At 45.1% G+C, this 13,464-nt stretch overlaps 1 protein-coding gene across 2 annotated transcripts in view; it reads right to left on the reverse strand.

Annotated features, from left to right (window-relative positions):
• LONP1 (lon peptidase 1, mitochondrial) overlaps positions 1–13,464 on the reverse strand; it is a 210,536-nt gene that overhangs the window by 137,691 nt on the left and 59,381 nt on the right. For both annotated transcript variants that reach the window (XM_044305881.1, XM_044305872.1), the window contains exon 8: positions 3,065–3,285. In XM_044305881.1, coding sequence (XP_044161816.1) covers positions 3,065–3,285 — 221 coding nt within the window. The remainder of the gene's footprint in view (positions 1–3,064; positions 3,286–13,464) is intronic.

Consider the following 13,464-nt stretch of genomic DNA (forward strand, 5'->3'; position numbering starts at 1 on the left):
CCCTTTCTGTCCTGGATAGGGAGGAAAAACCTGCTTAAAACTTATATCTTACCTAAGCTATTATACACCATGCAGACATTACCAATACCCCTTCCCCAATCCTTCCTAGCGAAGATACGCAGCCTCTTCTCCTCTTTTGTCTGGGGTAACCGTAGAGCGAGGTTGGCATATAGAATTCTAGCCAAACCCATATTTAGGGGTGGTTTTGGACTTCCTGACACGGCCACCTACTATAAGGCAATCCAACTGAGATTGCATTCTGAAATCAGCAACCCTACAGCAAATAAATTGGGATGCAACATAGCCAGACACTTATTAGGCCCTAGTGGTTTAGCAAGTTTATGGGATCCCAAATTGGCAGTGAAGGGTGGTAATAGCCGGGGAAGCCTTGACCCTCTTGGTGGAGTTATGGCTATATGGTCTAAAATGTCCACACTTATTCGTCCTTCCCCTTGCCTGTCACCATTCACACCCATATGTTTTATTCCATATTTGGTTGTGAAGGGTTTCCGGGACGATCTGGGATTATGGGCGGCGCTAGGCACAGAGGCAACAGGAGTCATTCTGCAACAGAGAGTGGTCCCTCCCATTCTCAGCCTACAATCGAAGTTCCCGTACATATCATGGTCTCCCCTGCACTATTCACAATTTCGGAAAATATGTAACCAATACCTGGCCAGCACACCCGACCGTCTTGACCCCTCCTGGTATGACGCTATCTTGCTTCAGCAGACAAACAAGAAGGGGACTATTCCTAGGATATATAATAAAATGCTGGACAGTGAAGATTCCACTAGGCCCCTGTTTATCTCCCAATGGGAAAAAGAATTGGGTACTGCTTTTGATTCTAGCATGGTGGACAGGATCCTCTGTCACTCTCACGGGTACTCCAAATGTATCCGGATTCAGGAAAATTCCTATAAGCTAGTCACCAGGTGGTATAACACACCGGTCAAACTTCAAGCCATGGACTCCTCCCAATCAGATAGGTGTTGGAGGTGCAAGGAGGGAAGGGGAACTTTGTTGCACATATGGTGGGAATGTCCCTTGATTTCATCGTTCTGGGATATGATTTCAAAGCACATCCAAGCAATTTGCCCTTCCTCCTCTCACTTACTCCATTAGGGGTTCTGCTAAATTTGCCCATGATCAACTTCGTTTTAACAAAACACTCATTGCTGGCTTCATTAGTTGCAGCGGCGAAACTTTTAATCCCAATGAACTGGCTCACCAGTAAACCGCCGGCTCTGACTGATTGGATCAATAAGGTGCAAGAGATACGTCAAATGGAGGAACTATCTAGTTGGAGTTCCCTAGCCCACGACAAATATTTGAGGGTTTGGCTGAAGTGGCAGGAAAGTCATTGTTTCACTACCGGTGGAATGAGATCTGACTCTACGTAGCTAGGGGACAAGGGGTTATCCACATAGCGTCTACACTGCTTATGACCCATAGCTGGTAGATACGGAAATTAGGCCTACTGTTCCTTGCCTATGTATGCATGTATAGCTAGGGATTTTTTTTTTCTGAGACTGATCTTTTTTGAAAAAATGTATGTTTATCTATTTCACTGTGTTTAGCTGGGGAGAAGCGCAGTTATCACTATTGATGATTTTTTATCTGATTGCGTTAGACACCACGATAAAAGAACTCTATAATATTCACTTATTGGAAGCCATTATCACTGCTACTAGTGAATTCATTTGCATGTCCTTATGCTACCTATGTACCAGACCACAGATGTACTGCTTGTTTATTGTTCATTCTTTTATGTTTGTTCACAAAGTGCACATGTATGTACGTTGATGATGTATTGATGAAAGAAAATATAAATAAAGATTTGTCCAAAAAAAAAAAAAGAAATGCACCAAACTGATATGCCACTGACTATACTGGCTAGTCATAAATGCAGATATTAAAAGCTGAGACTTTTGCCAATATATTCCTGTCAGGAAGATATCGGAGCCCATCATGCACCACGTCACGGTCCTCAGCATGGCAAGGGATCCTACCACTAAGCTACCTATGGTGTGAACAAGGTCTGAAGGTGAAGTAATCCAGCTGACAGCCAAGCTTCCACACAACCGCCTAGAAGGACAACTAGTGCAATGTGAACAAAGCCAGACTGTGCAAAGGAGAGTGTTTGAATGCCAGGTAAAGGCACATACACTACATATAAAACAAGAGGGGATAGTCGTTTGCTGCGGTCCACATGCGGTGGGGCTGCTCCCCCAATGAAAAACACGCTACAGTGTTAGGGGTTGAGCAGCTCCCCCAGATTTGCCACTATATTTCAGTGTTTTTGTCTTGTTTTATATGTAGTGTATGTGCCTTTACCTGGCATTCAAACACTCTCCTTTGCACCTGGTAACCTCCATCACATGGTCTGATATGGGTGTGGCTTACAATCTGGCTTTGTTCACATTGCACTAGTTGTCCTGCTAGGCGGTTGTGTGGAAGCCTGGCTGTGACCTGGATTACATCACCTTCAGACTTTGTTCACACCATAGGTAGCTTAGTGGTAGGATCCCTTGCCATGCTGAGGACCATGACGTGGTGCATGATGGGCTCCGATATCTTCCTGACAGGAATATATTGGCAAAAGTCTCAGCTTTTAATATCTGCATTTATGACTAGCCAATATAGTCAGTGGCATATCCGTTTGGTGCATTTCTTCTGGAAGTTGAAGCACTGGAGGCAAAACACTTGAGAGGATCATAACAAGACTCACAAGGGAAGGGAGACCAACTTTTTGATGTCTAGTGCCTCCTAGTGGTAGCTGGGCATATACCCATGGTACTGTGTCCCCCAATGCCATTAACGAGAAAGCAGATTTTTTTTTTTTAAATATACAGGAGCATGTCTAAAACAAACAAAATGCCAGAACATGCCATTTCTATTCTTCCCTATTTAGGCCTCTGAAAGACTAGAAGGAGAATTTCAAAGACCTCTTTTGAGAAAGGCTAGTAAGTGGGAACTAAGGACCATCAGAAGCTTTGTTGGCTTTGTTCATGAATAATATGCTCTAATAAATTTTTGCATAAAATCTCAAAATTAGACTCACTTGAATTCAGAGGAATGGTTGTCAAGTAATCCCAGTTTGCCAAGCTCTTCATCAATGACTTCCATTACATGCTTAGGGACTCTAAGGTCATTTAAACGCTCCCGAAACTTTTCTTCAATGGCATCCTTATCTTCTTTCTCCAGGCCAAGCTCTTTCTTTATGATCTTTAGCTGCTCTTGCAGCAAGTACTTTCTATGAGTTTGTTTGATCTTTTCCTCTACCTGCCAACCACAAGAATTATTTTAAAACTATTTTTTACAAGTAAGTGTCATGACAATATAAAGCTTAATTCACACTATGTTTGGTGCAAACTATTCACATGTTTTATTCATACAAATATACCACATCATATCTATAGATGGGCAAATGTATGGAAAAAAAAAAAACTTTTTGGGGTGAAACCTGTAAAATCTTTTTCTCGTCTTTTCTATTGGGGGACACAGACCATGGGTATATCTTAGGCCATTACTAGGAGTAGACACTATGCAAATAAAAATCAGCTCCTCCTCCACTGGCTATACCCACCATGCTCCAACAGGAGGACCTCAGTGCGTGAAAAAGCAGTAGGAGAAGGAGATCAGAGACCAAATATTAACAAAGAAAAGCAGAACCAAGGAACACCGCCATCAGGCCGTTAACCATAAGGTCCCACTAGAATAGAACCAACCCCTCCTGCAACAGACAAGAATGGGTGGGAGCTGTGTCCCCCCAATGGAAAAGACGAGAAAAAGATTTTACAGGCGAGTTTCACAAAAAATCTCCTTTTCTCGCCCCATTCCATTGGGGGACACAGACTATGGGACGTCCTAGAGCAGTCCATGGGGTGGGAAGACCAGCACCTCCAGAGGGAAAACGTCCAACGGTTACCCACTTCAACCCCGCTAGCTGAAACCCCCTTCATGACCAGAGCACTTTTTACACTTCGGCACTACACTACTTTAACCGTTTATCGCTCGGTCATGCAACTTACCACCCAAATGAATTTTACCTCCTTTTCTTCACACTAATAGAGCTTTCATTTGGTGGTATTTCATTGCTGCTGGCATTTTTACTTTTTTTGTTATTAATCAAAATGTAACTATTTTTTTGCAAAAAAAATGACATTTTTCACTTTCAGCTGTAAAATTTTGTAAAAAAAACGACATCCATATATAAATTTTTCGCCAAATTTATTGTTCTACATGTCTTTGATAAAAAAAAAAAAATGGTTTGGGTAAAAGTTATAGCGTTTACACACTATGGTACAAAAATGTGAATTTCCGCTTTTTGAAACAGCTCTGACTTTCTGAGCACCTGTCATGATTCCAGAGGTTCTACAATGCCCAGACAGTAGAAAACCCCCACAAATGACCCCATTTCGGAAAGTAGACACCCTAAGGTATTAGCTGATGGGCATAGTGAGTTCATAGAACTTTTTATTTTTTGTCACAAGTTAGCGGAAAATGATGATTTTTTTTATTTATTTTTTCTTACAAAGTCTCATATTCCACTAACTTGCGACAAAAAATAAAAAATTCTAGGAACTCGCCATGCCCCTCACGGAATACCTTGGGGTATCTTCTTTCCAAAATGGGGTCACCTGTGGGGTAGTTATACTGCCCAGGCAATTTAGGGGCCCAAATGTGTGAGAAGAACTTTGCAATCAAAATGTGTAAAAAATGACCGGTGAAATCCGAAAGGTGCACTTTGGAATATGTGCCCCTTTGCCCACCTAGGCTGCAAAAAAGTGCGACACATCTGGTATCGCCGTACTCAGGAGAAGTTGGGGAATGTGTTTTGGGGGGTCATTTTACATATACCCATGCTGGGTGAGAGAAATATCTTGGCAAAAGACAACTTTTCCCATTTTTTTTTATACAAAGTTGGCATTTGACCAAGATATTTTTCTCACCCAGCATGGGTATATGTAAAATGACACCCCAAAACACATTCCCCAACTTCTCCTGAGTACGGCGATACCAGATGTGTCACACTTTTTTGCTGCCAAGGTGGGCAAAGGGGCACATATTCCAAAGTGCACCTTTCGGATTTCGCAGGCCAGTTTTTACACAATTTTGATTGCAAAGTACTTCTCACACATTTGGGCCCCTAAATTGCCAGGGCAGTATAACTACGCCACAAGTGACCCCATTTTGGAAAGAAGACACCCCAAGGTATGCCGTGAGGGGCACAGCGAGTTCCTCGAATTTATTTATTTTTGTCACAAGTGAGCGGAAAATGATGATTTTTTTTTTTCTCTTTTTTCCTTACAAAGTCTCATATTCCACTAACTTGCGACAAAAAATAAAAAAATTCTAGGAACTCGCCATGCCCCTCACGGAATACCTTGGGGTGTCTTCTTTCCAAAATGGGGTCACTTGTGGCGTAGTTACAGTCATGTGAAAAAATTAGGACACCCTTTGAATGCATGTGGTTTTTTGTAACATTTTTAATAAAAGGTTATTTCATCTCCGTTTCAACAATACAGAGAGATTAAAGTAATCCAACTAAACAAAGAAAACTGAAGAAAAGTCTTTTCAAGATCTTCTGTAAATGTCATTCTACAAAAATGCCTATTCTAACTGAGGAAAAAGATAGGACACCCTCAGATGTATTCCCTCTTAAATTGGCTCAAATCTCACACAGGTATATCACACCAGGTGCACATAATTAGTAGATCGTTACTCTGCATGTTGAATGAGGCTTGCCCTATTTAAACCTCAGACATTTAGTTTGGTGTGCTCCTGACTGTTGAAGTGAGAGTGAGCACCATGGTGAGAGCAAAAGAGCTGTCAGAGGACTTCAGAAAAAAGATTGTAGCAGCCTATGAGTCTGGGAAGGGATTTAAAAAGATCTCAAAAGATTTTGAAATCAGCCATTCCACTGTCCGGAAGATAGTCTACAAGTGGAGGGCTTTCAAAACAACTGCCAACATGCCCAGGACTGGTCGCCCCAGCAAGTTCACCCCAAGAGCAGACCGCAAGATGCTAAAAGAGGTCTCCAAAAACCCTAAAGTGTCATCTCGAGAACTACAGCAGGCTCTGGCTACTGTTGATGTAGAAGTACATGCCTCTACAATCAGAAAGAGACTGTACAAGTTTAACTTGCATGGGAGGTGTGCAAGGAGGAAACCTTTGCTTTCCAAGAGAAACAAACATCGAGGCCTGATTGACATTTGCCAGAGATAAAGTTGACAAAGACCAGGACTTCTGGAATAATGTTCTTTGGACAGATGAGTCCAAAATGGAATTATTTGGACACAACAGCAGAGGACATGTTTGGTGTAAACCAAACACAGCATTCCAAGAAAAGAACCTCATACCAACTGTGAAGCATGGAGGTGGAAGTGTCATGGTTTGGGGCTGCTTTGCTGCAGCAGGACCTGGTCAGCTCACCATCATAGAATCCACGATGAATTCTACTGTGTATCAGAAGGTGCTTGAAGAACATGTGAGACCATCAGTTAGAAAATTAAAGCTGAAGCGGAACTGGACCATGCAACATGACAATGACCCAAAACATACTAGTAAATCAACCAAAGATTGGCTGAAAAAGAAGAAATGGAGAGTCCTGGAATGGCCAAGTCAAAGTCCAGATTTGAATCCCATTGAGATGATGTGGGGTGACTTGAAAAGGGCTGTACGTGCAAGAAACCCCTCAAACATCTCACAGCTGAAAAAGTTCTGCATTGAGGAGTGGGGTAAAATTTCCTCAGACCGATGTCGAAGACTGGTAGATGGCTACAAGAACCGTCTCACTGCAGTTATTTCAGCCAAAGGAGGTAACACTCGCTATTAGGGGCAAGGGTGTCCTATCTTTTTCCTCAGTTAGAATAGGCATTTTTGTAGAATGACATTTACAGAAGATCTTGAAAAGACTTTTCTTCAGTTTTCTTTGTTTAGTTGGATTACTTTAATCTCTCTGTATTGTTGAAACGGAGATGAAATAACCTTTTATTAAAAATGTTACAAAAAACCACATGCTTTCAAAGGGTGTCCTAATTTTTTCACATGACTGTATACTGCCCTGGCAATTTAGGGGCCCATATGTGTGAGAAGTACTTTGCAAATCAAAATCTGTAAAAAATGACCGGTGAAATCCGAAAGGTGCACTTTGGAATGTGTGCCCCTTTGCCCACCTTGGCAGCAAAAAAGTGTCACACATCTGGTATCGCCGTACTCAGGAGAAGTTGGGGAATGTGTTTTGGGGTGTCATTTTACATATACCCATGCTGGGTGAGAGAAATATCCTGGCAAAAGACAACTTTTCCAATTTTTTTATACAAAGTTGGCATTTGACCAAGATATTTCTCTCACCCAGCATGGGTTTGCACTGATCACTTTTTTCCTTTTCACTAGTGATTGACAGGGGCAAGAAGGGGTGATCAAAGGGTTAAATCGGGTGCTGGGAGGTGATCTGGGGGCCAAGTGTGGTGTTGGTGGGTACTCACAGTGATGTGTGCTCCTCTGCTGGAACCAACCGACCAAAAGAAGGAGCAGAGGAGCACAGCAGCCATATAACCACATCATATTTACTAATATGATGGGTTATCTGGCTGCTGATTCGTTTTTTTGAAAATCATCAACCTGCCAGCCAATGATCGTGGCCGGCAGGTTGATGACGAACTTGTTCTTTAAATTTTGCCGGCCCGCGATGCGCATGCGTGGGCCGGCTTCCCCGGAAATCTCGCGTGAGGACGCACCGGCGTGTCCACCCAGAAGAGCACGACCGCCGAGAAGACGCAATCCTGCGTACGGCGGTCGTGAGCAGGTTAAACAGGAACCACAGCCTGCAATACCTTGCGCCCTAGGCCAGCATCAGCCGACGCCAAAGAGTGCAGCTGGTAGAACTATGTAAAGGTATGTAAGGACGACCAGGTGGCCGCCTTACAAAGTTTGCAGAAGAAATAGAATGAACCTTTTTAATGGCGCTGTCAGCAGGAGTCAGAAGCAGGTAGGTATTGTTAACACAATACTTTTTATTTTCAGTCAACGCGTTTCAGGGGTGGAGAGCCCCCTTCATCAGGACAATATACAGCATTCACCATTATTCCTGGGCACCGCTCCGTTCGCCCGCTATGCCCCATTACTGTCTACTCCCCTCCTGCGCCACATGCTTTTAAATACATAAAGGGAATCAACAAGGTAAAAAGAGGAGAGAATATTTAAAAGAAGAAAAACTGCTACAAGAGGACATACTTTTAAATTAGAGGGGCAAAGGTTTAAAAGTAATATCAGGAAGTATTACTTTACAGAGAGTAGTGGATGCATGGAATAGCCTTCCTGCAGAAGTGGTAGCTGCAAATACAGTGAAGGAGTTTAAGCATGCATTGGATAGGCATAAGGCCATCCTTCATATAAGATAGGGCCAGGGGCTATCCATAGTATTTAGTATATTGGGCAGACTAGATGGGCCAAATGGTTCTTATCTGCCGACACATTCTATGTTTCTATGCTGATTACCATCGGAGCGATGGGGAGGAGACATCAGCTTCACTAGTAGGCGTTCCTTCTCCTTGCGCTGCGATTGGACAGCGCTACAGCCAGGGAGAAGGAACGCCCACTAGTGAAGCTGATGTCTCCTCCCCATCGCTCCGATAGTAATCAGCATGTGGAGCAGGAGAGGAGACAGTAATGGGGTACAGCGGGCGAACGGAGCGGCGCCCAGAAATAATGGTGAGTGCTGGGACATCGCTGGGCGCCGCTCTGTCTAGCCTGATACTTAGTAGGAAAAGTAGTCAGTCAGTCTTTAAACACATAATACAGAAGGCGGGTGCCGACAGCAGAATCGCATTGCCGACACCCTGCCCCTGACAGGGAGCTGCGATCAGCGGCAGTTAACCCCTCAGGTGTGGCACCTGAGGGGTTAACTGCCGCTGATCTGCCAGTACCCGCCTCCTGTATTCAGAGGTAATTATCATTGGTGGTGCAGTGTGCCCCCCCTCAACCCCCCATCCCATTAAAATCATTGGTAGCACAGTGCGCCGGCCCCTCTACACCCCCCAGTATTAAAATCATTGGGGGCAGTGGCCACAGGGTCCTCTCCCCTCCCCACCATTGGTGGTGCTGTGGCAGCTTCTGATCGGAGCCCCAGCTGTGTAAGCCCGGGGCTCCGATCGGTTACTATTGCAGCAAAGACGCTACAGAAGCCCTGGCTGCCATGGTGACATGCCTGATGCTGTGTGCACAAAGCACAGAGCAGCAGGGAGAGTGTGAGGTCTTATTCACCCTGATATCAGGGTGAATAGGCCAAGGGATGAAAGATCCCAGGTTCTGGCCCCTAAGGGGGGAAATAGTTATTTAAAGGGAACCTGTCACCAGGATTTTGGGTATAGAACTGAGGACATGGTTTGCTAGATGGCCGCTAACACATCCGCAATACCCAGCCCCCATAGCTCTGTGTGCTTTTATTGTGTAAAAAAAACAATTTGATACATATGCAAATTAACTTGAGATGAGTTCTGTCCCTGACTCCTCTCACGTACAGGACTCATATCAGGTTAATTTGCATATGTATAAAATCGTTTTTTTTTTTTTTTTTTACACAATAAAAGCACAGAGCTATGGGGACTGGGTATTGCGGATGTGCTAGCGACCATCTAGCACCCCATGTCCTCAGCTCTATGCACAAAAACCCGGTGACAGGTTCCCTTTAAAAAAAAAAAAGTGTAAAAAAATAAAAAATAAAAAAAAAATAAAAGTCCAGCAAAATCTGCCTTCCAAAAACCATATGGCATTGCTTTCCTTGTGTGCCCGTACAATAGTTTACAACCACATATGAGGCGTTTCTGTAAACTACAGAATCTGGGAAATGAATATTGAGTTTTGTTTGGCTGTTAACCCTTGCTTTATTCTAGAAAAAAATGGATTAAAATGGAAAATCTGGCAAAAAAAGTGAAATTGTATCCATTTTTCCATTAACTCTTGTGGAACACCTAAAGGGTTAACAAAGTTTGTAAAATCAGTTTTGAATACCTTGAGGGGTGTAGTTTCTAAAATGGGGTCATTTTTGCGTGGTTTCTACCATGTAAGCCTCGCAAAGTGACTTCAGACCTGAACTGGTCCCATTGGGTTTTTGAAAATTTCGGAAAAATTTCAATATTTGCTTCTAAACTTCTAAGCCTTGTAACATCCCCCAAAAAATAAAATACCATTCCCAAAATGATCCAAACATGCAGTAGACATATGGGGAATGTAATTACTATTTTTGGAGGTATTACTATGTATTATAGAAGTAGAGAAATTGAAACTTGGAAATTTGCTATTTTTTCAAAAATTTGCAAAATTTGGTTCTTTTTATAAAAAAAAGTTTCATTTTTTTTTTACTTAATTTTACCAGTGTTATGAAGTACAATATGTGACGAAAAAATCTCAGAATGGCCAGGATAAATCAAAGCGTTTTAAAGTTACCACCACTTAAAGCGACACCGGTCAGATTTGCAAAAAATGGCCTGGTCCTTAAGGTGAAGCAAAGGCTGCGTCCTTAAGGAGTTAAGCCATTCACCATATAGGAAAAATATTTTTATGTTTTAATAGTAAAGGCGTTTTTCAGTCGCAATGATACCCATGATGTTTAAATTTTTAGTTATGTCTTTATTATACGGAAAGGGGGGCGATTTAAACTTTTATTTTTTTTAATATATACATTTTTTTTTACTTTTTTGTTATGATTTTGAAGCTTATATTTGAGCGTACAAAAAGGAGATTTTTTGTGAAACTCACCTGTAAAATCGTATTTTCTCGACTTTTCCATTGGGGGACACAGACCATGGGTATAGCTTAGAGGTATTAGTAGGAGGGACACTATGCAAATACAAAAGAGCTCCTCCTCCTCGGGCTATACCCCCCCCGACTCCACCAGGAGGAACTCAGGCGTTGCAAAAGCAGTAGAAGGAGCAAGAGAAAAAAATCATGGAAACCATCGGACCAAGCCATAAGGTCCAACCACAAACAGAAACCGAACAGAAGACCCCTCCTGCAACAGGCAGAATGGGTGCGAGCTGTGTCCCCCAATGGAAAAGTAGAGAAAAATATTTTACAGGCGAGTTTCACAAAAAAAAAAAAATCTCCTTTTCTCTGACTTTTTTCCATTGGGGGACACAGACCATGGGACGTCCTAAAGCAGTCCATGGGGTGGGAAATTCCAGCACTGCTAGGAGGAACGGCCAACGGTCAAACAGGAACCACAGCTTGCAAAACTCTGCGGCCCAAGACAGCATCAGCCGAACCAGAGAATGCAACTGATAGAACTTCGTAAAGGTATGTAAGGACGACTAGGTAACCGCCTTACACAGCTGAGACGCAGAGGCACGATTGCGCCTTACCCAGGAAGCCCCCACCACGCTAGTTGAGTGAGCGGTAATCCAAGCCGGGGGAACCCTACCACGAGCGCGATAAGCCGCGGAAATAGCCGAGCAGATCCATCGCGCCACAGTGACTTTGGAGGCCGCCAGACCCTTATGAGGTCCCTCGGGAATCACAAAGAGGGGGTCCGACCGGCAGACAGATGCGGTAGCCGTGAGATACACTCTCAAGGCCCGGACAACATCCAGGGAATGTAGAGCGCGTTCCTTGGGGTTTGGGGGAGAAGGACAAAAGGAGGGTAAGACAAGATCCTCGTTAAGGTTGAAGGTAGAGACCACCTTGGGTAAAAAAAGGAAGGAAACTGGACGGAGCACAACCTTATCCTGGTAAAAAACCAGAAAAGGCTCCTGGCAGGAAAAAGCGGCCAGCTCCGACAGCTGCCTGATGGAAGTTATGGCCACAAGGAAGACCACCTTCCAGGTGAGAAAAGTCAGGGAGACCTCTCAGAGGGCCGCCTGCAGAGCCCACAGGACCAAATTGAGATCCCATGGAGGCAAAGGGGGAACATACGGGGTGACCAAATGTGCTACCCCCTGAAGAAAAGTCTTCACAGGACCCATAAGACAAAGAGACTTCTGGAAAAAGATGGCCAGCGCCGAAACCTGACCCTTCAGGGATCTCAGCAACAGTCCCATCTCAAGCCCACACTGAAGAAAGGACAGCACCATAGGGATGGAAAGGCGAAGGGGGAGGGGGGGGACCCCGGGCTCTCACAAAAGGTCAGGAAAGCCTACCAGGTACGATAGTAAATCCGGGAGGAAGTCTGCTTCCTTGCCCTGATCATGGTTCTAATCACTGAATCCGAGAACCCCCTCTTCCTCAGGATGGCCGTTTCAACAGCCACGCCGTTAAACAAAGAGACCGTAAATTCTGGTGGAAGAGCGGGCCCTAAGACAGTAGGTCCTTTCTGTCGGGAAGAGGCCATGGGGTGTCCGCCAGCATCCGAGCCACATCTGAAAGCCATGCGCGGCGAGGCCACTCTGGGGCGATGAGAACGGTCGGGATCTCTTCCGCCTCGATCCTGCGTAGAACCTTCGGTAGTAGAGGAAACGGAGGGAAGACATAGGAGGAGACTGAAGTCCTGCCACGGAGACACCAGCGCGTCCACCCCGTACGCCTTCGGATCCCGGGCGCGAGCCAGGAACACCGGGAGCTTGTTGTTGAGCCTGGACGCCATCAAGTCCACATCCGGACGGCCCCATCTGCAGCAGATTTCTTCGAACACCTCTGGATGCAGAGACCACTCGCCTGGATCAACAGTGTTGCGGCTTAGAAAGTCCGCTGTCCACTCCTGGAATGTACACTGCCGACAACTCCAGAACGTGTGACTCCGCCCACGTCAGAATTCTCGTCACCTCCTGCATCGCCATCCGGCTGCGGGTCCCGCCCTGATAGTTGATGTAGGCCAGAGCTGTGGCCTTGTCCGATTGAATCCTCACCGGGAGGCCCGCAAGGAGAGGAGTCCAATGGGAGAGGGAGTGGAAAACCGCCCTCAGCTCCAGAATATTGATCGGAAGGTGAGATTCCGCAGCCGACCAAACCCTCTGAACCGTGCGAGACTGGAGAACGCCGGCCCAACCCAGGAGACTGGCATCGGTGGTGACGATCGTCCAGGAGAACGGGAGAAAGGATCTCCCCGACGTGAGATTCATCGGGGACAGCCCCCAAGGGAGAGCTGCCCGAACCCGCGAGACAAGCTGATGCGATCATCCAGACCCCGTGAGGTTGCAACAAGCGAGTGTGAAACTGGGTATACGGAACGGCCTCGAAAGAGGCTACCATAAGACCCAGGACCCGCATGCATCGGACGCACCGACCCCTCCTTCTTTGGGACCACAAACAGGTTTGAATAGAAACCTGTGCCCAGTTCCTCTGGGGGAACGGGGGGGTAACAACTCCCCGGTCCAGAAGGGAGGAAACTGCCATTAAGAGGTCCAAGGCTCTGGTCGGATCCCCCGGAATGCAAGAAGGGAAAAAACGTTCCATCGGCATCGGTCTGGTCGCGAACTCTATTTTGTAACCAGACGTTACAATCTCCAGAGCCCATGCGTCCTGAAC

The sequence above is a fragment of the Bufo gargarizans genome, chromosome 1, assembly GCF_014858855.1.
Source record: "Bufo gargarizans isolate SCDJY-AF-19 chromosome 1, ASM1485885v1, whole genome shotgun sequence".
NCBI classification, from domain to species: Eukaryota; Metazoa; Chordata; class Amphibia; order Anura; family Bufonidae; genus Bufo; species Bufo gargarizans.